The sequence below is a fragment of the Verticillium nonalfalfae genome (assembly GCF_003724135.2).
Source record: "Verticillium nonalfalfae strain VnAa140/NRRL 66861 chromosome Unknown scaffold_24, whole genome shotgun sequence".
Taxonomy (NCBI): Eukaryota; Fungi; Ascomycota; class Sordariomycetes; order Glomerellales; family Plectosphaerellaceae; genus Verticillium; species Verticillium nonalfalfae.
In genome coordinates, this window is record NW_021167249.1 from 77254 (window position 1) to 104853 (window position 27600).

The following is a 27600-nucleotide window of genomic DNA, read 5'->3' on the forward strand; positions in this document are numbered from 1 at the left end:
TCGTGACGTAGATGGTACATACAACCGCGTGAGGACAAGGCATGCAAAACCCATGACTGCACAAGGGAAGAGTAAGCACACGTGCTCTCGGACATAGGTTTTGGTATAGAAGGGTGAAAAGTCCTTCACACGCAAACGCCATGCCTCTCGTATATCTCCATCTACCAGCACGCCACGAGCAAAAGGAGATGTCACGTAATCACACTCGCGCGAGCAGATGGATGTGGAAAACCTCTAAGTAGATCAAGAATGATAAAAGCAAATGACAAAAAAGACCTTGGTAGCTATCATGGTATAAATGGTAGACGAAGAAATGAGAAGATGGGGGGCGGGCGTGAGGATAGGGGTTTGAAAACAGAAAGGAAAATAAAAATATCAATGAGGACGGTCGCCTCCGTGGTATCATAGAAGATGGATTGGAGTTTGTTTGGGTTCTCGTCCATTGAACAAAGTCTTTGGTCTGCACCCTACTTTTTCTTTTCTCTTCCGCCGTGTTTCGTATCCGGATCCATTTCGGTCAGGAATATCTTCCTGCTTTTCGTATTTTACGCTTCCCGTCTGTTGCTCCCCGTGGCGTGTCGCTTTGCTTACGGTTGCCTTCTCTTTGTAGGAGAGGTAGTCGGGTAACTCAAGAGTGCCCCAAGGCATCCGGCCTCGTAGCCTGACGCTTCATGCCGCCTTGACGTCCCCAACCGGCACATGTGCCTCTGGTAGCACCGGGCCCTCATCCTTGCGCTTGCTGCCGAGACGATCACACCACTCCTCGGCGCTGACGATGGTTCCGTCAATGACGCCGCTGACCTGGGTGATCATGTCGAGGCCCTCCTTGGCCAGGACAAGCACCCTGTTGGCACCCTCGCGTGTCATCTCCTCCTGCTGCCTCTCGCCTCCCTCCTGGTTCTGCTGCTGCTCGACCATGCTCGCATATCGGAAGCGCTGCGGCAGACTGGTGATCTGTCGGTGGACCAAGACCCGTGCGTTCTCGGGGAGCGCTCCACCGGCGTACTTGGACACGGTTTCGATGGCGGCCTGCAAATTCTTGAGAATATCGGCCTTGAGCGCCGTGATCCTGGCGGCGAGCACAGTGGGGTCTTCCTGGTGTTCCGTATCGTTGGAGGTACGGCCATCAACTTCCATAGTCTCACCGTCAGGCGACTGCTCGGCCTTGACTTCCTGGCCGGGGCCGGCAGCCTTGTCGTACTGTTCAAGCGTCGTCTTGAGATGGCCGACGACGCCGCCAATGTGATCGTTGGCCAGTCGGAGCCATCGTAGGCAGTACTTCAGACTTCGGAGGCTTTCCTTGCTCATTGACACGGCTAGACCCGACGTTGAGATGACCAGACGGGACTTGCGCGCTTCAGCTGCGCTACCCCTCTGGGCATTCTGCTTGTCATCTTCGGTGTAGGCCGGAGAGCGAGACTCGTCGTAGGCGGGGAGTGTATCAATGGTGCTGGCCCTCGACAGGCGTCTGTCGTGTTTGAAAAGGTACGAATCGCGATTCGATTCCTGTTCGGCAACAGCAGCGGCGGCGAGTATATGCGCAGCGGGGTCCACGACAACGCCGACCATGTCATCGCCCCTGACCTTCCTCCTCTTGTTTGAGCTACCCTGCCCGGCCTCAAGGTCCGAAGGCCGGCGACCTTCACCCAAGAACCACCTGACTCCACCCTCAACACCAGTAACGCGGCCCACAGACCCAACCGTATTCGCAATGGGCGTGAGGTAGCCTTCGACATACTCGGCGCTCGTCTTGAAGCGAGGCGAGAAGTTCTTGGAGTTATTGTACGCCGAGGTGGCACCTTCAATGGTGGTCGCGAGCAAAGGGTGGGATGTGGTGAGGAGCGAGAAGAGCGGCTCTTGTTGAGGTGACTGGGTGTTTGTACTAGAACGCGCCGCGAGTGACAGGGCCGGCGACCCTGGGGGAAGGGGGGTGCTCCTGCTAGGGGGAGAGTTGACAAAGTCTGGGGACACGTGTGTTAGTGAAATGGCCAAGCCAACAAGCATTCCAACGTCACCCACCTGCTCTGAGATCTCCCAAGGCTTCAGCTGCCAGCCGCACTTCTGGGTCGTCCAGGCTGACGCTGACGCTTCGCGCATCATACAACCTGTCAGGCGAGGTGCCAGTGTGACTGTTGCCGGCGCTGGAGGTGGTGTCCACATCCATCTTGGCGGAAGACTGGACAGCCTGCTGGACATGGCTCGGAGTGTAGTAGGTCGTGAACGGGTTCATGCTCGGCCAGTGCGTGATGGCGGGCGCCGCAGGTTCCTGGGACGCAGGTGCCGTCTTTGTGGTTGCACTGGATGAGATCGAAGTCGATGTTGACGGCCGCGAAGTCGGGATCGGGGGAGGGTTGCGGGAGGGCGGGGGCGGGCCGGTCAGGGACGATAGCGAGGGTAGCTTATTCGACGCGGGATCATGGTGAACGGCAGCTGGCGGTAGGATGGGTGGCAGGAGTTCGGCGCGGGATTGCGGATGATTCTGATAGCTCGGAGGCGCATAGGACGGCGGTGAGGAGAGGTCGCGTGTCGGATCGAATCGGTTTTGTTTAGAGGAGGGCCGTTGCCGTTCGCCAGGCCGCGGCAGCATATGATTGGGATCCATTGAGGGTCGAGGGTCGTCTATGTCGCAGCACTAAAGTGTGTCTCTGTCGAGGAATGCCAGTGATGGCATGCCCGTGCGGCAGCGACGACAGCGACAGTGACAGCGACAGCGACGAGTCGAGGAACCACAAGACGCCCCTACGTCGTAGATTGGCACGGGCGACGTCGAGACGGAGGGGGTTGACGAAGGTGCCTGGCAAGGCGCAATATCAGGATTGCATGGAGGAGAGGAGGGGGTGGAGGAAGTCGATGAGGGAGCGGCGGCGGGTACGATGGGTCGGATGATGTAGAACAGAGAGTGCGGTGTAACCGGCTAACGGGGTGACGAGTCGATGAGAGCGACGGGAAGCGAGACTCTCGACCAGGACCACGGTATGTGTAACGGTGGAGGAGAGGGAAAGAACAGGAAGGTATTGGGACGGGGGAGCGGGAGATGGGGAATTGGGGGGGTGTGGGAGGAGAGAGAGGAGGCGAAGACGGGATGGGATTGGGATGTAGGTAGTAGGTATCGGGCGAGAGAACGAGGGAAGTGGTAAAGCCGCCTGGCAGCCTGCCTGCTGAAAGCAAGCCTTTTGGGGGGGGGGTTAGTGAAGCGACCTGATGGGGCTGTCGCGCCGTGAGCGTCAGGTGCTTGCTGCAGGCTCAATCTAGGTTTAGGGGGGTGGGAAATGGTTCCCAGTCGTGGGGGGGAGGGCTTCTGGGGGGTCTCTCGGGTGCTAGCTAATCCACCATGGACGGCCGCTGCAGGGTCCGAGGCACTGGAGCGCCCGGTTTTAGTGATTACTCGCTCGGCCGGCTGCTACTGCGAGGTACCTACGCCTCTTGTCGTCTGAAAATGGGTGGCCTCTTTGCTTGTGACGAGTCATCTCCTCAAGATGCAAGTCCGGCATTTTTCTGTCAATTCATTCCTTCATTCACTCCAGTCGCTTCATGACCCCTGCCGCTGAACGCCGTTACAGGCGAAGAAAATAAAGTGCCTTCCCCTTCCTCCAGCCGCTGGCCGCATCAATGCCGATAGTGGCCCAGGCTCGAGTCACAAGCAGGTACAGGGAGGGGGAAAGCGAAGGAGCGACAGTGGGCGACTGGGCAAGAGAGGGCCCCGGCGCGAAAAGGGCTGCGAAAGCTGGGGAAGCACGTGTCAGAGAATTGGGTTTGCGTTGCCATCATCACATGCGAAGCAGCTGATCTCTAGCGCCAAGACCTGTGTACTCGCCGTTACTGCGCCCCGGCACAGATTCACCACGTACCTTAACAGTAGTGACCGTCATCAGATGTCAGCTCGAGATTACGGTCACGACGGGACGCCCAGCCGGCAATCGGCCCCAGGCACACACCCCAGCGACACCCGACGCTGGTTGGAAGCGGTGCTTTTCCGTTTGGCTTGTGGGAGCGCCAACACTCGGCTTGCCAACAAAGAGGAAGGTCGGACGCTCTCACGATGAGGTGGGCGAACTTGACTTGAGAGGCTACTACAAGCGATTCTTGAATGGCCGACCGGTTATTTTCGATGCCTGCAGCCCCTTTCCTGTTTGGACGTTCGCCCGTCCCATCCCCACCTGCATGTGCCTAAAGGGGATACAGGGCGAACGGATGTACGATGAAAGCCTAACACACATACATGGATGACCTCCCTTAGAGTGAGCTTGTGAAGGTGGCAACTAGGAAGTTCCATTGCCTGTCCGCAATGCGTACCAGCCAAAATATTGGGCAGATACTGTAGAGATCAGCAACATGATGCCTTCCTCTGTACCCATCACACCTGACAGATTGTCTTGTGGAACCCATTCAGCCTGCCCCATTCCGCTGATCAAGCATGCCGGGATGGGGGGAGGGGGTGGGCGGACGACTAAGAGGTGGCCTGTGAAGGAGCTCATGTGACGACATTCTGGGAATGGTTTGGACCGACCAAGTGGATGCCGTCGACTGTGGTCACTGTCGTCAGGGTCACCAAAACGGAAAGCTTCTCATCCGTCGGCTGCAATACAAGCGAGGGCCATTGGGGGGCCGTTGACACATAAGGACGCATGCACGACTTTTCCCGAGGTTGGCCTGCGCCCGTATTACAGCTGATGAGGCTGTTCGAGGCTCGTGAGAGCTGCCGCGAGTCAATGCAACGGCAACACTGATGCAACTCTTCGCGACAGACGTTCGGCCGAGTCAACCAGCACCTCGGGAACCCTACCCTGGCCAGGTCTCGCCCGATTCACTCACTCGCCTTGGCCGAGAAACCACATGCTCACGCAAAAATATGTTCCCCTGTCGGCCAAATAAAATTATGTCCGGTGCCTCTGACGCCGCCAACGCAACTGCTTCCACCCGGAGGTGGAACGACTGCAAGGGCAGCTCTTATGGCACCGAGCTTGCGCTTCGTCCTCTGCGCGCCTCAGCATCGCTAACTTCAACAACTGCTTCACGGCTGGTGTACCGACAGAATGCCGGCACCGGTTGTGGTAATGCTGAGCTGCACTGTCTAAATTGGGCGCGGTGGTGAGAAGAAGAGAAGGATCATGCAACGCGAGGGCCGTCCTGAAATTTTCTCTTCAATGAGTGAGAGATGGCCCAAAGTGGACCCCGGTCATGTGACCTTGTCATTGAGCTTTGGAGGTTTATCTTATCAAGAAATCAAGCCTTCGCCTGCTGGCGTGACAAGGCTGGTCCGTGCGTCCTGACACCGCATCCACGACGACCAAGCTACTCCTGAGAGCCAGAGCATCTTCCTGGCCTCAAGGATCGCGGTCCAGGCAGCACCCGCATCGCCCTTTGCTCGTCCACGACACTGTGCCTTCGCCACGCTAGGGAACTCCCACGATAGCCTCTCTGACTATATGTGCATGTCTCGGACATCTTGTACCTCTCTCACGCCTGGCCCACGCGCCAATTGATCGCAAGCCCACCGAGAACGACCCCTCCTTATACACTGTCCTCCAGAGAGATACAACCACCACCATGGCGTCTGCCGTCTTCTTCCTCGACCTCAAGGGCAAGACCCTGTTGGCGAGGAACTACCGAGGTGACATTCCCATGTCTGCCGTCGAGCAGTTCCCCGTTCTGCTCAGCGAAGCCGAAGAAGAGTCCTCCGCCGTGCCTCCTTGCTTCTCCCACGAGGGCATCAACTATCTCTACATCCGCCACAACAACCTGTATCTCCTCGCCCTGACGAAACGAAACACAAACGCCGCCGAAATTCTGCTCTTCCTACACAAGATTGTCGAGGTCTTTACCGAGTACTTCAAGGCCCTCGAGGAGGAATCGATTCGCGACAACTTTGTCGTTATTTATGAGCTGCTCGACGAGATGATGGACTTTGGCTACCCACAAACCACCGAGTCCAAGATTTTGCAAGAATACATCACCCAGGAGTCGCACAAGCTCGATATTCAAGCTCGACCGCCCATCGCTGTCACCAACGCCGTGTCTTGGCGATCAGAGGGTATCCGTTATCGCAAGAACGAGGTCTTCCTTGACGTTGTCGAGTCCCTCAACCTGCTCGTCGGCGCCAACGGCAACGTCCTGCGTTCGGAAATTCTCGGTGCCGTCAAGATGAAATGTTACCTCAGCGGTATGCCCGAGCTGCGCCTCGGTCTCAACGACAAGGTCATGTTCGAAACGACGGGGCGCACGACTCGCGGCAAGGCCATTGAGATGGAAGATGTCAAGTTCCACCAGTGCGTGCGGCTTTCGCGCTTCGAAAACGACCGCACCATATCCTTTATTCCCCCCGACGGCGAGTTCGAGCTCATGAGCTACCGCCTGAACACGCAGGTCAAGCCGCTGATCTGGGTCGAGTGCCTGGTCGAGTCTCACTCGGGGTCTCGTGTCGAGTACATGCTCAAGGCCAAGGCTCAGTTCAAGCGCCGCAGTACCGCCAACAACGTTGAGATTATCGTTCCCGTGCCCGACGACGCCGACACACCACGCTTCAGGACGAATATTGGCGCTGTTCACTACGCCCCCGAGCAGAGCGCAATCGTGTGGAAGATTAAGCAGTTCGGAGGTGGCAAGGAGTTCCTGATGCGCGCTGAGCTGGGTCTGCCCTCTGTCCGAGGTGATGACGAGCATGGTGGCGGTATGACGGGCGGCTTCGGCGGCAGCATGGGTGGTGTTGGTGCGCCTGGCAAGGGTGCGAAGCGGCCCATTCAGGTCAAGTTTGAAATCCCTTACTTCACGACAAGTGGCATCCAGGTGCGCTACTTGAAGATTACAGAACCCAAAGTATGTTACGCCCCGGATTCAAGCTGAACGCACACACATCTGACAACCTTTTAGTTGCAATACCCCTCCTTACCCTGGGTCAGGTATATCACACAGTCAGGAGACATCGCTGTCAGGCTACCAGACGTGGTCTGAACGAGGAGTAAAGGGAAAAGATGCATCAAATCGAGGGTCCGCTTATGGCCTGCTCAGCACAATGATCCTCGTAGTGAGGGCGGCAACGTCGACAAAGGCCGGCCGTGTCTGCAGCCGCCACCTGGCGCGAGCGGGCTCCTAGCTAAGAGGGAATCCGCTGCATAGTGCAGGAAAAGCGTGAGGAGCAGCGGGCGCACCACGAGGTCGCCGTGAGGTGTTTATGAAAGGCGATGATGTGGCATAGAACATAGCAAGACGCAAGGTGCAACGGATAAAACGATTTTCACCCTTTGCCCCATACTTCTTTTCGCACTTGCCATGCTTTAGCTCGTCAAGGCTGACGAATGGAACTAGACATGAAGTACGAGAGGCCTTCGCGACATGCATGTTGTGAGACGCTGTCAGGGGGCTCGCCAATCTGTTCTTCATCTACGAGATGATGGGTTTGGCACTTCAACACCATGAGACCCGCAAGGCGGTGTGAGGCGCGCTGCACCGTACATACCTTCGAAAAGCTATGAGGCTTCGACCGGGAAAGGAACATGACGTGTCGGTGGGCGTGTGCTGCGCAAGGCCTCCAAAAAGGTGTGCTCGGAATGAGCGAGCCAGTCGGCCCAAGTTGAATTGGTGCTGCTTCGTACTCCTCAACTGTCCATACGAGTTCATGATGCATCGCCTCGCTGGGGTTACAACGCCTCGCTACTCGATGCCCTAATTTTGCGCGCAATCGCAAAGCCCAATGCCTGGCACAGTCTGCCACAATTTTGACGTGGTGCTTCCGGCAGTCAATCCTTCCCAGCACCCTCTATCTTTTGTCGCCACTAGTACAGTGTATCCCTCCCAAAGAGGACGCCAGCTCTCCCGGAATATCCATGTTGTCGCAGCCGTTGAGGCTAATACGAGCCCTTGTTGAATGTATATCGTCCAGATCTAACACGGTCGCTCACACCCTTGCCTTCTTTGACGCTCTCTCCTCCCCATCGTCCCCCGTAGCCGAACCCTGCGCGTTCACGTGCGCGAGAGCAATGGCCTCGAGTAGGAGCTTCTTCTCACCCAGTCTCACCACCACAGCCATCCGTCGGCGGGCGGGGAGGTCCGCCTCGGCCAGCAGCTTCTCGTCCGTCTCGATGGAGGTCGGGTACTGCGCGAGCCGCACCTTGAGTACCTCGGCGATGACGGCGTCGCAAATCTCGTCGCGCTTGCGCTTGTCCGGGATGCGCTCGCTGTCGAGTTTCTTCACGGCCTTCAGGAACTCCTTGAGCTGCTCTGCGAGCTCGGGCGAGACTTCGCGCAGGACGGCAGGGGCTGTGAAGCGGCCGTCGGGGCCGGGCTCGCCCGAGTCGCGCTCTATGACAAAATAGTCTTCGATTTCCTCGTCGTCAATCTGGCTCTCCTATACGCACGGTTCAGTTGAGTCTTGTGGCATGATGGAGGGCCGGTCAGACTTACGACTTGTTTCCAAGCTTCGGCAGAGAGACTGAGGCAGGAAACTATGACCTCCTTCACGAGTGTCCACGGCACCTCGACAACGTCGTAACGACTGTGCTCCGGCGTGACGTAGCCGTATCGCCTCAGCAGCTCCGATGTCGGCAGGGGTCCGTAGTAGTTGAGAATTTGGTCACCAGCCCTGATGTCGGCGCGAATAGCTGTTGCTTCGAGGCTTTCTCCGTGGTTGATGTGCGCCTGAAATGTCATGATCAGTCCCTGGTGCACAAGCGGAAGTGGGGCGTGAAGTTGTGGCAAGTACGAACATTAAACTCGGCGTTCGCATTCAGTGTATCCGCCATGGGCACCATGCCCAGCATCGTTCTGCCCTCTCGATCTTCGACCCAGCCGTCCTCCTCATTCTCATTCTCGTCGTCATTCTCGAGATCGAAAGCATACGCCATGATGGTGCTGCCCATACGATGCGCCAGGTGCAGGAGCTCATCCTCCGTGGGCTGGGCGGCGCCCTCTCGGTAGAAGATGGCGGGGTTCGCCTGGACGATGGGCAGGATCTTGGAGCGGAACATGGCGTCGCTCTCGACCTTGCCAATCTTCTCAGCCGTCAGGGAGGTGCCTTGGAGCTCGAGAAGTTCGCCGTCGGACCAGAAGATGGGCGTGTCGAACTGCTGCGGCAAAATGTCGAAGTAGGGCTTCCACCGCGAAGAATCCCCCTGGAGGACTTCGTACAGCATGACGAGGATCAGCTGACCCCAAGAATCCAAGGGCTCGGCGTTGTCGTCCATCTCGTCGATGGAGCCGTCGAAGACTTGAGGCAGCTTCTGGGGAAGCTCGGACGTCAGGACGTTGATGATGGCCTGACGGGGAATTGTGAAGAGGGTTGTCTCTTCAGGGATATCACGCGTAGCGACTGTCGTCATGTTAGTATGGGTATGTTCAGAAGGTGAAGGTGAGCCTGTGGAGTCTCACTGATGCCGCGACCGGCGGCCTGCGGCCTCAGGTCGACGATCTGCAGGAGGTCATCGCGGAACTCGCCGCCAGCGGCCTTGAACCACTGTAGAAAGCGATCCGACAGGGCTTGAAAGTCGTCCATGATGAGTTTCAACACGGATGATGCAGGCGGCGGGTTGAGATGAGCCGTGGGGAATTGTTCGTCTTTTGTGAGATGGTGTAGGGAAAATCTGGACTGAGACGGAGAAACAGTAATGCAGCTCCAGCGGCGAAAGGTTCGCTTCTGCGATTGGCTATTACCGCAAGAGGGTGGATCAGCTTTCCAAGGCCATGAATATGGAGGTGCGCGCGACGGATGCAAAAGTACTATGGTGATGAACAATTGATTGAAGCTATACGGTCTTTATCTTCTCGTGCTAGCCCTCGCAGTCTATCCAGCTGATTCGCTATTTCAGAGTCCAGCAGCTCCAATGTGTGCATTGACAAACAGAGATTAAGCTAGCAAGATGTCGTGATATCGTGATGATTTGCGGGGTGAAGCGGCAAGAGTGGGCCATCCGGGCGAGACGTGGGTCCGCACGGTGTGCTTAACATGGAGAGCAAGGTAGTCGGCGCCCGTCGGCGGCTACACAGATGCCAGCAGAGAGGGTTCATAGACTGTTTTTTTTTTCTTGCAGCTTCATGACGATCCATTCTGGAGGCCTGTCGAATTCTGAAATGTGCGCCTCACTACATGGAGCAGAGTCTGTGAGGAGGTGCTCTGGCACAACATCCCAACCAGACAGTGGGGAATCCCGGGCACGGTGACCCCTGCCACTCCGGTCAACCCCCGCAGCCCCGGGCCGGGCTTTCCCTCCGCCTGTTATCCGCGCCCTTCGAGCACACGGCCTCATAAGGCGCCTTCTGATAACATCCAGTGTATGAATGAACCATCAAGCCGCTCGATCCCACAGTCGGCTACAGTCTTCCTCTTTCATCACCAATCTGTCCATACCGAGTGCTCCAGATCCAGATCCAGATTCTCTCACCCAACTTGCTACAACCTTGCATTGCACAACCCAGCAACAACAACATGGCTCCCTCCGCTACCCAAGCGTCAGCTGTACACTCTGAGGTGAACCCCGCCTCCAAGACGGCACAGATATCTCATGGTCATGAGCTCGCCCACCAGACGCCCCTCGAGGCCATCTCCCATGGCTCCGTCCCTCTGCCCGGCATCCCCGTCCACCCCAATTTCGCTGCCCACCGTGAGTGGATTCTCAATCATCTAGCCGCCGCCTTCCGCCACTGGTCTCGTTCCAACTACGTCGAGGGCTTCAGCGGTCATATATCGGTACGCGACCCGGAAAATCCCTCGGCCTTTTGGACCAACCCACTCGGCGTCCACTTCGGCCTCCTCAAGGCCTCCGACATGATTCTCGTCGATTTCGACGGCGCCGTTATCGGGGGTAATCGCACAAGACCCCCGAACAAGGCCGGCTTTCTCATCCATTCGGCCGTCCACCAGGCCCGACCTGACGTCCACGCCGTCTGCCACGCCCACAGCATCTACGGCAAGGCCTGGTCCGTCTTTGGTCGCCGCCTCGACATGATCACGCAGGACGCCTGCAAGTTCTACGGCGACGCCCAGGCAGTCTACAATTCCTACGGCGGTGTCGTGCTCGGCGCCGAAGAGGGCCACCGCATCGCCGCCGCCCTCGGCCCCCGCGGCAAGGGCGCCATCTTGCGTAACCACGGTCTGCTGACAGTCGGCCACACCGTCGACGAGGCCGCCTTCCTCTTCACCAGCATGGAGCGCAGCTGCCAGGTCCAGCTGCTCGCCGAGGGCGTTCATGGCATCCCCAAGGTCCTCATCACCGACGAAGAGGCCGAGTTTAACCGCGACGTTGAGGCGGACCCTGAATACTGTTACTGCGAGTTCCAAGTCTACTACGACCTGGAGGAGCATCTGTCCAATGGCGATTTTAAGAAATGAGCTGCCTGACAGCTCCTGGTATATTGTGTAATTATTTCTTCCCCTTTCTGCGTCAATGTAGCATGTCAATCCAAGCTTTGGCCTCACGAACCTCAAGATTCCTGCTTAGTTTGAGTACCGAAGGCGCTCGCCTTATATGCCCCCCCTTCCCTAGGTTGCCCATACCCTTCATTGTCACGCCTCTGTGATCGTCGTAACATGTAGGGCTGCATCAGTGTACAGCCGATTCGTAGCCAAGCACTTGGACCCCGGCCGGATCTTCCACATACTGTTTGGCCCTAACTGAAACTTTGCGCCATCCATTTGTACCTTCACTTTGCCCGTCGCCACAGAGCAAACACGTAGCCGTCCTTCTACGGCATCCCACTGTGTCGTGCAACCGGGCTTGACGACAACCACGTTGAAGCTGACGTCAGGCGAGATGGAGATAGGTTGGTTGGTGGTCAGGTACGAATTGGAGAAAGCAATGTCTGTCACGGTTAGGTCTCCTCGACGGCGTCGACCATATAGTGAGTACTTACTTTCTGCGGCTGGTGCCCTCTCATCACGGATCCGCCCCGGCGCCACCTCCCAGTCTTCCATCTCAAGTTCGTCTACATCCGCGCTGCTGCCGCTGCCCATACCCTCGTCATGTGCTGACCGACTTCGCGTTGGACCAAGCCTTTGCATTTTCCGTGCGGAGTCCGCTTGCGTGGTCGAGGCAGCGGATGGCGGTCCATCTGTTGTCTCACCCTCAGACTCTAGCTCCTGCTCTAGCTGCGAATCTGGATCTGACTCTGCCGCGAGCCGTGACGTAGACCGTCGGCTTTCAGCTGGATGTTCGCCGAGAATCGGGCTGGCTTGTTTTCGGGCGGCTCCTGTAAGCAAGGATCTGTCACCTTTCTTCGTCAGGTGCAAGCACGTGTTACGCTGGTGCCAGATCATTGATCGTCCCCAGCACGCACCACAGCCTTTGGCATCCTGCTTCAAAGCGGCGGACGCATTGACAGGCGGTAGGACGCAACTGTATCCTGCTTCAACGCACGCCGAGCAGCTTTCCGGAGCGAGACGCCCAGTCAGGTAAAGCAGCGTGCTAGCAACAGTCGCAGAGGATTCGGCATTCTTGTTCGTGATGCTCCACCAAGAGGGGAGTTTGCGCAACATTGGGTACTGCAGGTATTCGGCAACGTGCTGCTTCCTACGAATCGGGGTGCCGGGCGGCAAGATTTTTTTGAGATAGACATAAATATCTTCGTTTTTCAACGAACCATCTGTAATGAATTCGCCGCCTCTCTCTTGGGGCCTCGTTGCTGCCGTGTTTCTCAGGCTGCTTTCGACCAGAGCAGACATCGATTTCTGCGTCGACATCTGGCGGATACTAGCCAAAGACCTATCAAGCGCACTCGCTGCGTGTTTTCTCAGCTGCATCTGCTCCTCTGTGCGCTTTCTTGTCCGTTCATTCACGAAGGGGTTTGCAGGGGGCGGAGCCCCTGATTGGAGTGGGTTTTGAGTGATAATAATGGGTGGTGATGATGTCCCCTTATTGCGATATACGTCGATGAAGGAAATGGTTCCATCCATATTGTCGTTATACATGCCTCCCCAGTGCTTCCCTGTCATGTGCGCACAGATTGTGCTGACGGTGGTACTGAGCGACCTGCAGTTCCGAACAGGACAAACGTAGGGGAATACTGGGTCGTTCCAAAGTTGGTAGTTGGTGGGACATATACCACCGTTGTGGATGCGGGTGGTACCGTCGGGCTGAGGCCATTCAGTGTACGGTCTTCCTGCTGCAGTTTGGGTTATGTTCTTTGCGGGCCCACCGATACGGGGGTCCTGGTCCATGGTGTCGTGCTCGAAAGTAGAATGCTCAAACTGGGTCGTCTCGTCGAAGGCTGTATCTTCGTCCATCAAATAACTGCGGTCGGGGAAACCTTTCGTTTTCTGTCTGTAGTCACTCGAGTTCCCTTCCGATGATGTGGCCCGTGGTCTTTTCCTATCGATCTTGATGATATGTGGGCGTGAACCAGAGCCTAAAGGCCTGTGTTCGGTCATCTCGGTAGTTTGATGCGACGCAGCGGACGCCGGGATGAGAATATCCCCTGTTCCCTTGGATCTTGCTACCTCAGAGGTTCCGGAATTTTCTCGTGAACGCGGTGTTTGTGTGGAATGGTTATAGCGGGCGCTGTCATTGCCATGCATCATCTCAGTTTGACGACCTTTGTAGCCTGTAAAGCGGGCTTCCGCAGTAGGCAACAAGCGTTTGCGCTTTGAGGACGATGCAGCTACTTGCATCAGTATCCATACAAAATCATACTGCATGGTACATACCTGTGTCGGCGCCGCCACTGTGATCCCTATCAAGACGAGGCACCTGAGCGCCTGTGTTGCTCTTGCTGCCTGGAGATGATGGCAATCCTCCGTTCAACCACTCCACTTCAGATGCAGAGGCTGTTTGGTCTCGAACGTTTCGTTCCCACAGTTCTTGAAGCTCCTTCATTCGAGAACTTACAGAGTGCTTCGGCTTTAGTGACTCGTATCCCGCGCTTGACTCGGCTCTTGCTAGCCTGTTCTCACTTTGAAAAGATGGCTGCTTTTCTCCTGCACGGGACGAGCTGCTTTGGGGACGGGCCGCGTCGCTGTCTGTATGTTCTGTCTCAAGGCTCAAGGACCGTGGCAGATTGCGGAGTCCGTCTTCATCGTCATCGTCGTTGTTGTCGTCGACTTCGTCAGAGCCATCAGTGTCATTCGGGGCTTCTGAAGAATCCACCTGGTAGACGTTGGCAGTCCTGTCACCCTGCTTGCCGGAGAGCTTGGGGTTCACCCCAGCACTATCGGTCCGGACATTGTCGTTGTGAGACCCTGCTTCCTTTGAAGGAACGGCGACATCCTTCCGGTTTCCCCCTAACAAGGACGTTGCCCATGGAGGGATGAAGTTCGGTGCCTTGAGGTCGTTCATTGTGGCGGGCGGCGAAGCCTCGTGAATCCACCGTGAGTCCCTCGATGGAATCGTTTCATAGACCTTATTATGGTGTCAGAGAGACACGATGGTCATTTTGTAAACGTATTTTGACTTGAGCCTCACTTCAAATGAGTACCTATGGTGTGCACGCACCAAGTCGCGTAAGGGGGCGCGTCCCTGCCGTGGGAGAGTCAAGCTGAACCCAGCCGTGCACTGAAAAAACACGACGATCAACACCAAGGGCTAATGCGAGAAATTTAGAAAAGATTAGCTAGACGTGCGAGGTAGCTTCAGTGTGGCCCTGGGATAAACGAGGGTTGTCATGGTGTAGAAATGATAGATAGGACACGGATGAAGCAATCACGTGTGGTTTGGCCCGTGCATCTCGGTGCAGGCCACGATAGATAGAGTTCAGCATTTCCACGTCCATTGAACCTCGGAGACTGTGGGGACTGAGCAGTTCTGGGTTAATGTCTCCGCCCCGTATCTTGATGAATTGAGAATTACTACGTCTGACGATACTTGTTAGACCAGAGCTGGTAGCTCGAACATAAAACCTCTCCAAGCACCAAGGCAGTGATATCACAAGTCTTATGCAACAATATGATACAATACAGACATCTATCCGTACACCCAACACCGACTACCCGTTTCTAGTTCTTCTTGGCGGCCGACTTGCGCATGCCCGCAGCCCTGAGTTTGGCGGCCTTCTCAGCCTTGGCCCTCTTGGCGTCCTGCTGGCCCTTGGCCTTCTTTTTCTTCTCCTCGATCGCCCTCTGCTGAGCCATCATGGTCCATTCATCCTCCTCCATGCCCTCCATGGCTTCGGCCCTCTTCCGCCTGCCCAGCGCCATCCTCTCCTTGACCCATCGCCTCGAGCGGAACCTCGCCTTGCGGCTGCTGCGCCCACCGCGACCGCCTCCCCTCTTCGTCACACCCGCCAGCTTCACCAGCCGACCAACCCGCCAGTTGTCCTCCCGGTAGCTGTAGTCGTCGCGCAGGCGCAGCATTCTCGCGGGGCCACGGGGCTTGCCGTCGGGGCCCGCCGCGCCGGGCCTCACAACCTGCGTGGGGATGCCCGAGGCGGAAATCTCAGGCTCGATGGCGCGCGGCACAATGGTGTGGGCCGTCATGTTAAGACGACGCTTGCGCTCGGCGTTCTGCGGGTACGGGAGCGTGTCGTCCTTGTTGTAGACGACACCAATGTATTTCCTGTCGGGGTGGCGCGCGGGATCGCGGTAGTACTTGACGTAGCCCGTCGCCATGGCATGGATCGTGTGGTCGCGGCCCATGATGCAGTTCTCGCCTGGCCACCAGATTGTGCCGCGCTGCTTGTAGAGGATGTTGCCGGGGATGACATATTGGTCTAAAAGGGGGGGAGACGCGTTAGAGAACCGATGGAAGCGGATGACCGGCCATGGGTGACCTACCGCCTGTACGCTTCGCTCCCAGCTTCTTCGGGATCGTCTTTCGCGGCTTCAGCTTGTATTGACCCTGCGCCTTGACGGAGGCGTATCGTCGGCCGGCCACGAGGGCATTGGTGGCATCGATTTGAATTCGAGGGGCCGCGTCGACTGCGAGCGACAGGGTCGGTCGGAGGAGACTTGCGGTGACCGCCCGTATGGGCAGCTGCAATTGGAATAGACGCATCGCTGCTTCGAGGATGCGACGCTACCCCAATTCGTGGTGATGCTCGTGCTGTCAGTAGGCTGAGGTTGACGTCTCGTCTCAGGGATCGAGCTTCAATCGAACGTGTCGGGCGATGGAGATTTTCGGCTTAGTCATTGAGCGTCGATAGCGATAAGGCCCAATGGGCTCCACCAGAAACTGGACAGCTGCCACTTGGACAGTTGGAGACAACTCCCACCACACGCGGTGCTCACTTGATCAAGTCTCAATTACCTGCCATCTTGTGCCTGTACATTCTAAGTCCTGACGATGCGTGCCCTCACGTCTCTTTCAGTTGTGCTTCTTGCACTTGTTAGCACAGTCTCTGCTCAGTTCGGCTTTTTCGAGCAGATGTTTGGTGGCCAGCAACAAGGCCAACAGCAAAGGCCACAGAACGTTCCCAGCGACTCAGCAGCATACCGCCAGCAGTACGACCGATGTAAGAGAATGCCATTTCGTCAATGGGAAATACGGCATGAATGACTGACATATACAGCCTACTGCGAACACTATCTGTGTCCCGATACTCTCGCATGCGTGCACTATCCCCACCACTGCCCGTGTCCCTGGCCGATGAACGAGGACAAGTTCGAGCTTTCCGAAGGCCAGCACATTTGCGTGTCGAAGGGCGGGTTTGCGGCCAACGAGGCGGCGCGAAAGGTTGAGCTGGCAAGGAAGGGCCTCTTGTAAAGGCCACGACAGAGTTGGATGGAGAACGAATCGAAAACAACATGGAAACACATCTGGACAACGAATGATGAATTGTGCGGCGCAGGATCAACAACTGGGAATATTGATCTACTCTAAGGAAAAGCTGGCTGTGGGAGATGGCGAGGCAGACCCCCAATAGACATCCGATGCCCGGTCTGTCGAAGCAGAGGGCGGGTCAGGATACCGAATAGTGCGCGAGGGTGTAAACAAGGCCAGACAGGCCAGATCATGGAAGACAATGACCGATCAAGAAATAGAAGAAACGCCGTCAAGTCAACCCCTTCCTCCCGTCCCTTCCGTCCAACTCCAGGGATTTCTGTGCAGGTGCAAGTGCCGTTGCCGGTATCATTTCTCGAGGTGCCTCACTAACAAAAGAAAAGGATCATTCTGGTCCATGCTTCCCTCTCGAGCTCCTATCGCGTTGCCGAAGGCAGCTTATCATGCCTGGCCGTTCATGGCGTGATCCTGGCGGGGCAGCGAGGGGACCTCCTCGTCGTCCTCGATGGTCTCCTCGGGGTGACCCAGCAAGTGGGCAACATCCTTCATTTCGTAGTGCTTCTTCCGCAGAGCCTCGAAGCGGCGGTGCTTCTCCCTCTCTTCGGGCGAGAGGCCCGCCAGCTCGTCTTCTCCGTGGCCGCCGCTGTCGCTGTTCTCGTCCACGTGAACCTTGAGCTGTTTTTCTTTGCTCGACTCGCTTTCCGGGACCGCCTCCTCCGGCTCGCCCAGCGACATGTCCGGAATGTCATCTTCGCCGGCAGGACGACGGTGAGTCTTGCGGCGAACAGAGCCAGACGCAGCGTCGAGACCAGGACCAGCACCTTCCATGATCTCGTCTTCGTCCGAGGGGTCCTCGGAGGGGTCGTAGTGCTTGGCATAGGGTGTCTTTGGTTCCGTAATCTTCATGGTCGACGAGCGCTCCTGCTCGGTGAGGTAGAGATTGGCCTCGTCCCACTTGAGGCGCTGGGAGTCCTGTGAGGGATCCTCCTGCTCGTCACCGCCGGAGACGGAAACAGCGTGGCTTGAAGATCGCCTGGAGCCGCCGCCGAGGCGTGCGGCCGAGGAGGAGCGGCGGTGGCCGGCGTTGAACTGCGTATTCGCGATGGTAACCTCTTTATCGGTTTGCTCGGGAGTCGGAGAGGTGGGAGGAGAATTCTGGAAGCTGTTCTTCAAAATGCCTGGGCGCCCGGCTGTGTTAGCTTTCTCGTGCGATGTGACAGTCAAGATGTGGCAGCTAGGTTTACCTCTGGGCCGCACACTGTTTGGGCCAGGCGGGGAGTGAGACTGCGGGCTGTGATCGACAATCGCGGCCATGTTGGGTGATGTGTGTTGCGGGCGGGCGGGCGGGTGATGGATGGATATGAAGTGAAGCGACTCTGGGTGTTGGGTCGTTGGCGAGAAAACTACAGAGAAGGCGTTTGGGTGGGTGTGGTGCGTACGAAGTTGACGGCGGGGTACCAAAAACGAAGCAAGCACAGCGGGGTGGTTGTGGTCTGACCAAGTCGTGGGGCTATTCTTGTCGCGTGGGCTGGACGAGTGTGAGCAGGCGCGTGGGTTGGTTAAATGATCACGGTCTTGGGGTGAGGTAGGGAGGGGAGAAGGAAATCGGAGTCAAAAGAAAGAGTGGTGAGACTTGTGGGGGGTGGTGCCTTAATGATGGAGAGCCTCGAGTTCGAGGGCCAAACCGACGAGGACGTCAGTCAGACAGGTCACCAAGTCGGAGATCCGGGGGTGCCCTCGCAGCGCTGTCTGGGTGCCTGACGGGTCTAGGTACATTGGTGGGGTGCCGGTTGCGGTACTTCACAGGGCACTCGTCTTTTGGGCGTTCCTTGGGCAGACTTGCTGGTATGTCAGGCACGCACTCGCCTAGCCATGCCGAGTGCAGTGACTAGATCCGGATCTCCTCCTCGTAATTCGGATTTTTATCAAAGTGTCTGTTACACTCAGAATGACTTGTTCGTGCTCTACCACTCTCTTGTGATACTGTGGTGGCCGGTCTGATGATGGTCTCACATGCAACACATGGCGCGCGTGTGGGTACCGAGAGCCAGGTCCCTGCCTGCGTACTTGCACCAGGCAAATTGGTGACGCTGGACGTGTCTCTCATCAGCAGCACAGCGATATCAACCACTGGAACGTGCCGCTGTGCTGGGTCCCAAGCCGCTGGCCGTCCGCAACTGACAAGACGTCTTCGGCATAGTGGTGTGGGTGGGGCCCCTGGACCACCTCCCAATCCCCAGCCCCCCTCGTTTGTGACGACGTCATATGCCAAAGCATCTGGCACGCTGCACCTCCATCACCTTGCCCATCCACTGAGACGCTGGAGTGATGGGATTCGGCTTTGCCTTCCACACCCCCCTCTTCACGATGCCCTCATAAGCACGCTAACTGTCCAAGGGTCGACATTGTGATTCGATTCAAGATCAAGGCCGTCAAAGGCCGATTTCCACGTGCTTGTGCCGCCCACGTTGACCTCATGGTACATGCAGTTGTCGCCAAGCCATCAGGATGCTGCCCACTGGCACGCCTGTTAGCCTCCTCTCTCCGTGCTCTACTGTCGTCATCCTCCTCGCGACATTGGCTTCCCCGCTTCATATTCCCACGCGGGGTTGGCCCTCCCGTCCTTCATCTCCTAAGTTTTTTGCTGTACAGCCGCTGCAGGCTATCGCGGAGAGTAAATGTCCTGCACCCCGCGTTCCGGAACCTGGGGTTGGTGGATGACGCGAGGTCGTACATGTGGTGTCATTATCTGGCGGAGAGAAACCTCCCAGCCCGGTTAGCGTATCAGTTCAGCTTGCTCTGTTCTAGCGCCGATCGATCGGCATTGTACCTTCTGTTGGACAAGGAGTGCTTCGGTCGACGATCGGTCGAACCTTATTGTGTGAATCCAACTTGTCCCAGGTGCCGACACCTAAGAGCGGGAGCGGAAGCGGGAGAGAGATACGGGCCATGTGTCCTGTCCACTCCGGCCCGGGCTCATAGTAAACGGGGTAAGTCGGAGGCCGGCGCCGCCTCCGCCGCTATATTGCCGAGACGATGCCGTAGGTCAATGGCCACAGGCAAGAAAAGCCCTCATCCGAGTATGCAGTGGTAGTTGGCTTTTCACATCCCCTTTGGTAGATGCATGTTCTCCTTTTTGGACGCATAAATTGTCCATCCTCGTGAGGGTTCCTTTCATAGAGGTGATATCAAAGGTGAATACCACAAAGTCGCCATGTATCGTACTGGTATTATCGGCACTGCCCAGGAGCACTGGTTATTTTTGGCTGCCTTATTGTTCCCGTTATTCATTTGTCACTCTCTCTGCCTCGCTCTGATTTCGCCCTTGAGGTCCATCCCGGGCCCTTTTGCTGCCCGCTTCACTAATCTCTGGTATTTCGCGAGGTTGTATCGTGGCAAATTCGAGACTGATGCACTTGGGTTGCATGAAATACATGGTAGCCCTCATCCCCTGTACGTCTTTCTCCTGCTGACCCGCGTGAGGTCCCGTGGTCCGACTCGGTCCAAATCGGTATACTCTCACCAGCGCCTCTGCTCTGAAAGCAATTTACGGTCAGGTCGCAGCCCCTCTCTTTCCCAAGTCCCCGTCGTACAGACCAGCAGCGCCGCCGGATCCCTCGAAATGGACGCTCTTTGCCGACGAAGACATTCAGCGTCACGCCGCTCACCGTCGCCTTTTCCAGAGCGCGTACTCCATGTCCTCCCTCGTCACCTACGAAGCCTACGTCGACGAGTGCGCCGACCTCTTCACCCTGCGACTCACCGAGCTCGGAGAGGCTGCTGGACCCGGCGACGAGGAGCATCTGTCCCCTCCTGACATGGGCCACTGGTTTCAGTGCTTTGCATTTGACATGATCGGCCTCATCACCTACAGCCGTCGATTCGGTTTTCTCGACCGCGGGGAGGATGTCGGCGGCATGATCCGCACAATCGACAAGGAGATGGTCTATTTCACACTGACGGGCGTCTATCATTCTCTCCACAAGCTTCTCTTCCCTGTCCGCAACCGCATAGCAGGCAGTAAAGGAACCGGGCGCACGTACCTCATGAACTTCACCAACGAGTGCATAGCCGAGCACCAAAGCCGGCCAGCAGCCGCCTCGACCGAACAGGCCGAGGCGGCGAGGGCCCCGATGGACTTCTTGTCCAAGTTCTCCCAGAAGCACGCCAGAGACCCGGCGCGCTTCACCATGTACCACGTCCTCGCCGGGTGCGCCTCCAACATTGTCGCGGGCTCTGACACGACGGCGACGAGTCTGTCGGGGATTCTCTACCATCTGCTGAAGGCCCCGGACGCGTTCGCTCGGTTGAGGGCCGAGGCTGACCAGGTGTCAGGTCAGGCGAGGCATATTTCATGGGCCCAGACGCAGAAGATGACCTATCTTCAAGCCGTCATCAAGGAGGCGCTGCGGCTTCACACGGCTGTCGCGCTTCCGATGGACCGAGTCGTACCGACAGGCGGCGTGGAGATTGATGGCAATTTCTTTCCCGAGGGTGTACGTCAGAGATTCCTGTCATCGAGCCCGCTCCGAGGTACTGACAGCAACAAGACACTGGTGGGGATCAATCCCTGGGTCTATCACCGCAACACGGCCATCTTCGGCCCAGACGCCCACGCTTTCAACCCGGACCGTTGGCTCACGACTGACGCCAGTCGTCTAAACATCATGAACAAGAACCTCATATCCGTACGTCAGGCCTCCCTTTGGGATCGATACAACCCCTGAACAACTGATGCCTCTAGTTTGGCGCCGGCGCCAGGACATGCATAGGCCGTCACATCGCCCACCTCCAAATGGCCAAGCTCATCCCCCGCATCGTACGCGACTTTGATTTTAGCGATATCAACAGTCCGAGCAAGGAGTGGTCCACGAAAAACTATTTTTTTCTGAAGCCAAGCAACTTCAGGGTCAGGGTCAAATCTCGTACCAAGGACTGACTAGAAAATTGATTGGACAGGACAGACGCTTCGACCCAAGTCGGGGGAGCCCAACACCCCTAGCGCTCATGAAGAAGGCAACACAACGCCGTACGACATCCTACGCAAACAGGAGCCGCCCATCCAGTGATATATCCTCAGGTATCTCGACACATTTGAAGGAAATCGTGCAGCTCTTTCAAGCTGTCGTGGTCGACACCTTTGGTGTAAGCGCACTGCTTTCCGTTTCCAATCGACACCTCGACGGATCGCCGGACAAGCCACGCGACGCCACCCGAATGCCGGAACAGACCGCTGGCGCGCACCTTTTCAGGCCCCAATCGCGTCGTCTCACGATCCCAGAGCTCCTGCCACCGCTCTATAGCGGACAGGATGACAGGAGCGCTTGCCGAGAGAGTGGACATGAGGCGCGCCGAGACAATAGATGCGCTTAGTCCTGCGTTACGTGTACTTGTGTTAGATTCGGCTGAAGCGGTGACCACGGAGGCTCGAAGAGCAGGGGAAACAGGACATCACATACCACCGATAAGAAAGTAAAGATTCATCAGAGTGACTGGCTCCAGCGGAAAGTGGCTGGCGCCGAGCCAGCCGTCCTGCATGAGGACGGCCAAGCAATGACTGAGAGATGTGCGTGACCGCGATGCCTCGGCCTCCCTTGAAGCCATGAGCCTGAACTCCGTAGCGTCCGCAGCACTCCACAGTTCTTCGGAGCAGGGGAAGTCGCCCGTCATCTCGGCGCTCGCTATGATGGGCGGCGAGTTGAACGTCCCGCACTGCGACCAGTCAATCAAAGCGGCCCAGGCGGCCAGCCTATTCACGAGTTAGCACGAACTGAACCGCATCCACCAACAAGTCCCACGGGTCCAAAGTAGCCCTTACCGAATACATGTTTCTACGCGAATGAAATCGTCCCACGGGGTGTTCTCGGGAAGATTGTCGTGCTTCATCTGCAGCAAGCCAAGCGACCGGATGGTCGCCACAATGACCGGCAGGTTCTCTGTGCGTGTTCTGCGGCGCACCTTCTTGTCATTGACGAGGGCGCGCATGCTATGTATGTTGAGGGCGGCGAGAAGCACCTCGATCACACGTTTCGATGGCAACTTCTGGCGCGGCTCGAGAGCCACGACCTCACGGAGACGCTGGAAAATGTACTCCTCGCCGACACGAAAAAAGGTGTGCGTCGAGAGGGCGTCATCCCGCGGCACAGCCCGCATCGAGCCCATGAGTATGAGGGCAAGGAGGAGCTCCAGGGATGAATCCTCGTAGCTGAAGGAGGCCACGTGCGCTACCGGGAAGTCGGGCTGCGTGTATCGGAAAAAGGTCGAAACGAAGAGCTTGGCGTTGCGAGCGGTGAAAACCTGCTTCGCGGAGTCGATGCTGAACGTCTCGCTGTACGAAGCATCCATCGCCGAGAGTCGAGCATGGACAGCGCCGAGCTCGGCAACAATGAAGGCCAATCGCGCATCGAGCGCCGGCGATGAGTGATCAATGTCGGGCACCTGGTTGAATAAGTCGTACAGGTCGAGCTCATCTTCGACATCGCCCATGAGAATGTCGGTAATGTTCCACGGGAAGAATTCTCGCTCCGGGTCAAACTCTGTGCCTCCTATTTCGGCCTCTCTCATGGGCTCACAGAAGAAAGACTTGATCATGGTTTCGGCTTTTGGATCTGTCATGCTGAGCAAGAAGGGTATGGACAGTCGAGCCCGGGCGTCACGGGTATATGGTTTGCGAATCCTCAAAGGGTCCATCCCTGAGGCATTCGAGGGGTCCCGCTGCACCTTGTTGTAGGAGCAGATGGAGTGGCGAGACACACAACGGCCGCATGGCTCGGCGAGGTCGCAGGCCAACTTGCTGTGCGCGCATGCATCACAGGCGCGAGGCTTTTGACCACGCTTGATGGTCTGAACTTCATGAGAAGGGCGACCGCGATTGTTGCCCTTGGTCAGGCAAGAGGTGGCATGCTTCCGGCACACGTCGCTATGGCACGATGAGTGGGTGCATGCTGGCTGAGTAGGAGGACAGGAGGGGGGGGGGGTCATATACGAGGAGAGATGAGGGGGCAGGTGAGGGGATCAAGAGCTGAAGTGACAAAAGGCAAAAGGGTTCACTGACCGACGAGCAAAAGCCTTGGTACAGTACGGGCAGCTGAAGCGGCCATTCTCGGCATCTACTCGAAGTCAGACTTTCTGTCCTAGCTGTCCTGAGTTTGCGGGGTGCATGGGGAGGGGGAGGGGTGCTCAAAGGTGAGGTGAGAGAGAGGGGCTCGTCATTGAGATCTGGGTACATGAGGCTATCAGGACAATGGTGGACTCACGGGTAGACTCATGACGCCGGAGGTGGGTGTTCCTCTGATACTCCTTTCCGCAGACGGAGCATTCGAATGTCATCTTGCATCTTGAGCATCTAGACGTCCTACATGTTCTTCTTGGGTTTTCTTCTGGCGGCTGAAGACCATTTGATGGGAAAGAAATGGCCATCGAGGTTGGCTTCGGTTGACATCCAGGGCAGTCGGTGCCTACGACGGACTCCGACAGCAGTGAAATGGTGGGTTTTGGTGGGTTTTTCCCGATGGGTCCGACGCTGTTCAGCTGGCAGGGTGGGGCATCTGCAAGTGCTGCCAGCTGTGGGCAGCGCTTTGAAGGTAAGACCGGCAACCCGGTCGCCGCCGCCGCTGAGAAATCAGAAGATTCGTCCCATCACTTGCCCCCCTTCGCCCTCTCTGACCCCTGTCGAACAGGTGCCGGCGCGTCGATTCATTGGTAGACACTGCCACCAACAGCGTCGCTTCACGTCAGGTGGCGCCCTATACCCTTGCTACTAGTACTGTGAGCACTGCTTGCACAGCAAGAGGTGGGTGGCCTGACAGGACTCCGGATCCTTTTTTGCCTGACCGAAGAACGCCGTCATGCCCACTTCCATGCCCTTGGCTACGTCCCAACACCAATCCGCCTTCTACTTTACTCAACACCACTGTCAACGACTGGTGGTAATGACCATCTACATGCAATCATGGTGAAAGAGTCTCGCACTGCCTCGTAGCAGGGCCCATCAATGCTCGCCCGACCATGAGTTGTGTCTCCATATCGTCCACGATCACTTTGCGACAAGTTCGGGCTCTTGATGCCGTCCCCTGCGTCCCACATCTCTGCCTTCTGCCTGCCTACCATCGTCCTCGAGCGTCCCACTTGGCTTGAACATATGTCTTCCATAATCTCTACAACAAGGATCATTCATCCGCTTGACATGACGGGTTCCCTGTCTGCGCGTCACTGCTGCGAGCAAGCTATCTTCTTTGCCCTATAGGGGGGATTGTGCTCGATTCACCCGGCCATCAATTCAGGCAGGTCACTCACTCTGTCGAATACCGAGTCAAATCGCCAGGCCGCCGAACATATCAGCAAGGCCTGATCCTTCGAAGTGCGCCTCACCAGACTGACCGGCCGTCTGGTATTATGTAGCACATATTCCCCACCTCAATTCTCATCCCGTCATTCGAGGTCATTTCGTATAGGGTTGAAGGGTATAACTGACCCATGAAAGAGCACGGTACGTATTCTTCCCTGCTAGTGGCCCGGATATTGTCCAAGATAATATCCCCGCTTCGTCGGCTATTTTGGACGACGCACTAGACTTGAGCGAATAGCTGATCAGAACGCGTTGTCTCTTAAACGGAACTGGTTCTCAGTGCGGTGAGAATGCCAAGGGCCATCATGCATAGCGCGTAACTAGGGTCAATATCATCAGGATTGATGTCGCGGGGCCTGTACTACTCAGTTGACTTGTTCGGAGCACAATACAGTTTCGAACTGCTTCGAATGTGTTGGCGGCTGACCTTCCGTTAATAAGGCTTTCAAAGAGCTGTTCTCTTTGTCGTTCTGCTGTGTGAGAGAGCTGCGGCTAGCCCAATTGTCATTCTCGAACAAGCGCACCATCCATCCCTGCGGTATGGTCGTATTGGCACAACATAATGCGAGCCACGACATGTCGTGAAATTTCTGCGGAGAATGCCAGGAAGTACCATTGATATCATGCTGAGGGCAAGAAAATGAGGAAGCAGATATATGAACTGATGAGCGAAGAAAGAAGAAGAACTGGTCTAGGTGTGTGTGATGCTTTACCCCTAATGATAGACTCCGTAATGATGCGTCGTGTAACATGAATGTGTCATAACAACATTGTCTCATGGCTCTCGTTCAAGCAGGCTAGCAGCCTCAACACCGTGCCTTGGCATGAAAACGCACTCGAATGGCAGCGGATGCCTACCCAATAGTGTCAGTCTTGGTCGATCATCACATGACATGTGGCTAAGAGGGGGAACCAAAATCCAATACGAGGCATGAACATACCCGCCTAATCCAATAGAGATACCAACCCTGGGCTCCAAGACTTGACCATTGTCATCGATAGCCTTGTCAATGTGAAATGCTGACATGAGCGTCGCAACAAAGATCTGAACAGAAGCAAGTGCAAGGTGATTTCCTGGACATTTTCGCCGGCCGAAGCCGAAATTGCCCGGAGACTCTGGCTCACCGCGAAGGTAGCGGTCCGGGTCGAAGAGGACAGGCCGATCATACACTGTTGGATCAGAAGCCATGGCAGAGGCATTCGCAAAAACGATGGAACCTTTGGGTATGCGCATGCCATTGTACACATCCTCCGCAAGACTTCTGTGTGGTAGGACCAAAGGGTTTAATGGGAGACATCGAAGAACCTCCTTGATGAAACGATCCAGGTATTGGAGGCGTGGGCGATCATCAAAGGTTGGAAGGCGATCTGGCCCGACAACTTCATCCAGCTCTTCCTGTATGCGCCGCTGGACATTGGGGTACTTGGTCAGGAAGAGAACACAGGCCTGAAGGGTGCTCCAGGTTGTGTTGCCGCCGGCAATAAATATGGCGCCGGCTGCGCCTTTGATATCGGGAACAGTCAATTCCTGGGTCTTGCCAGACTCCTCGATGGCTCGATATTTCTCCAAATATGTCTTCATGAATGAAGAAGACGCGATACCGGCGTCAATTTCCTTCAAGCTTGCGGCCCAAGGCTCTTCGTGGATAGTGCGTATGGTTTTTCGACTGCGTCGCGCGTGAGCCAGAGGCTCTGAGAGGTTGAGGCAGTCAGGGAGGTATCTTGCAGGTGGAAAGAGATCGACCAGTGTCGAACCAGGAGTTCCGCCCGTTGTCGTGGCATAATTCGCCGCCTGGGACATGGCGCAATACGGAGAGCCCTTATCTATGACTTCCTGACCGAAGGCGATCCGGAATACGATGCTTGTTGCCATAAGCAGCGTGATTTCTTTCCAGTCCGCGGGGTCCTGGAGTAGATTTCGAACTGTTTTGCGTGCTTCATGCTGCTGGATGAACTCGAATTTCCTGACGTTTGTGCGTGAGAAGGTCGTTTGGAAGAGGCGTCGATGAAGGCTAAAGCGAGGCCCGTAGCGGAGGAATGTAAGCGTGAGGCCCCATCCCATTCTGAAGACTCTTGTCAGCGTATTCGGCGCTTAAGGGGGGGGGGGGGGGGGTCAATACGCGGGGTGCGGACGTACATTTCGAAAAGAGTAAATCTCGGTCTATCGCAGTAGATGGAGCCCCGACGTTCAAGTAAGTCTTCAGCAGCCCGGCGGCTGTTCAGACAGATCATGTGTTGGCCGAGGACTTCGGTATGAATGACATCGCAATCTGGCTGGATGTGTAAGCCTCGAAACTACCAAGCAGTTGACGCATTTTGCGTATCGTATTGGGTGCTTGCTAAACTGACCGTAGGCCTGACCCCATCGCAGGTAATCTTTCTCAGGGCTGTCGATGCTGACATGGCCCAGATTGCCAACCAGGAACCTGCCAGGGGGGCCAGGAGGGAGAGGGTACTGGCATCGCGGGAATGCATGGGAGTATCGTACAAGCCATATCAAAGCCAGGCCCAAGGCCACCGCAAGAGCGGCCTGCGGATAGCTGGCAAGAGTCATGCTTCCCTACCAAAAAGACCTAAGGATGATCAAGGAGAGTGAGGATGAGGGAAGAACACGAAGCC

General features: G+C 56.5%; 11 protein-coding genes across 11 annotated transcripts; 4 read left to right on the forward strand and 7 right to left on the reverse strand.

Moving 5' to 3' along the window:
• Positions 1-669: 669 nt before the first annotated feature.
• On the reverse strand, positions 670-2602 carry D7B24_004308 (uncharacterized protein; the record flags this gene model as incomplete). The annotated part of the gene is made up of 2 exons (XM_028638480.1): positions 670-1961; positions 2020-2602. The coding sequence occupies 2 exons, from the start codon at positions 2600-2602 to the stop codon at positions 670-672; spliced, it is 1875 nt and encodes a 624-aa protein (XP_028496831.1).
• A 2945-nt stretch (positions 2603-5547) lies between these two features.
• On the forward strand, positions 5548-6840 carry AP1M1 (AP-1 complex subunit mu-1; the record flags this gene model as incomplete). Its single annotated transcript, XM_028638481.1, has 1 exon — positions 5548-6840. One exon carries the CDS (start codon positions 5548-5550, stop codon positions 6838-6840), a length of 1293 nt encoding a protein of 430 aa, XP_028496832.1.
• A 1051-nt stretch (positions 6841-7891) lies between these two features.
• Positions 7892-9484, reverse strand: D7B24_004310 (uncharacterized protein; the record flags this gene model as incomplete). The annotated part of the gene is made up of 4 exons (XM_028638482.1): positions 7892-8341; positions 8398-8631; positions 8700-9301; positions 9361-9484. The coding sequence occupies 4 exons, from the start codon at positions 9482-9484 to the stop codon at positions 7892-7894; spliced, it is 1410 nt and encodes a 469-aa protein (XP_028496833.1).
• A 930-nt stretch (positions 9485-10414) lies between these two features.
• D7B24_004311 (uncharacterized protein) lies at positions 10415-11317 on the forward strand (the record flags this gene model as incomplete). The annotated part of the gene is made up of 1 exon (XM_028638483.1): positions 10415-11317. One exon carries the CDS (start codon positions 10415-10417, stop codon positions 11315-11317), a length of 903 nt encoding a protein of 300 aa, XP_028496834.1.
• Positions 11318-11491: 174 nt separating this feature from the next.
• D7B24_004312 (uncharacterized protein) lies at positions 11492-14255 on the reverse strand (the record flags this gene model as incomplete). Its single annotated transcript, XM_028638484.1, has 5 exons — positions 11492-11787; positions 11839-12174; positions 13120-13230; positions 13628-13670; positions 13809-14255. The coding sequence occupies 5 exons, from the start codon at positions 14253-14255 to the stop codon at positions 11492-11494; spliced, it is 1233 nt and encodes a 410-aa protein (XP_028496835.1).
• Positions 14256-14911: 656 nt separating this feature from the next.
• On the reverse strand, positions 14912-15908 carry MRPL2 (54S ribosomal protein L2 mitochondrial; the record flags this gene model as incomplete). The annotated part of the gene is made up of 2 exons (XM_028638485.1): positions 14912-15624; positions 15689-15908. The coding sequence occupies 2 exons, from the start codon at positions 15906-15908 to the stop codon at positions 14912-14914; spliced, it is 933 nt and encodes a 310-aa protein (XP_028496836.1).
• Positions 15909-16196: 288 nt separating this feature from the next.
• LCL2 (Long chronological lifespan protein 2) lies at positions 16197-16616 on the forward strand (the record flags this gene model as incomplete). The annotated part of the gene is made up of 2 exons (XM_028638486.1): positions 16197-16365; positions 16423-16616. 2 exons carry the CDS (start codon positions 16197-16199, stop codon positions 16614-16616), a joined length of 363 nt encoding a protein of 120 aa, XP_028496837.1.
• Positions 16617-17075: 459 nt separating this feature from the next.
• Positions 17076-17948, reverse strand: D7B24_004315 (uncharacterized protein; the record flags this gene model as incomplete). Its single annotated transcript, XM_028638487.1, has 2 exons — positions 17076-17812; positions 17879-17948. 2 exons carry the CDS (start codon positions 17946-17948, stop codon positions 17076-17078), a joined length of 807 nt encoding a protein of 268 aa, XP_028496838.1.
• A 1735-nt stretch (positions 17949-19683) lies between these two features.
• D7B24_004316 (uncharacterized protein) lies at positions 19684-21703 on the forward strand (the record flags this gene model as incomplete). The annotated part of the gene is made up of 5 exons (XM_028638488.1): positions 19684-19714; positions 19829-20087; positions 20161-21322; positions 21379-21543; positions 21599-21703. 5 exons carry the CDS (start codon positions 19684-19686, stop codon positions 21701-21703), a joined length of 1722 nt encoding a protein of 573 aa, XP_028496839.1.
• Positions 21704-21710: 7 nt separating this feature from the next.
• On the reverse strand, positions 21711-23963 carry D7B24_004317 (uncharacterized protein; the record flags this gene model as incomplete). Its single annotated transcript, XM_028638489.1, has 5 exons — positions 21711-22009; positions 22094-22383; positions 22453-23553; positions 23689-23743; positions 23891-23963. The coding sequence occupies 5 exons, from the start codon at positions 23961-23963 to the stop codon at positions 21711-21713; spliced, it is 1818 nt and encodes a 605-aa protein (XP_028496840.1).
• Positions 23964-25756: 1793 nt separating this feature from the next.
• D7B24_004318 (uncharacterized protein) lies at positions 25757-27535 on the reverse strand (the record flags this gene model as incomplete). The annotated part of the gene is made up of 4 exons (XM_028638490.1): positions 25757-25835; positions 25923-27044; positions 27119-27251; positions 27331-27535. The coding sequence occupies 4 exons, from the start codon at positions 27533-27535 to the stop codon at positions 25757-25759; spliced, it is 1539 nt and encodes a 512-aa protein (XP_028496841.1).
• Positions 27536-27600: the final 65 nt, after the last annotated feature.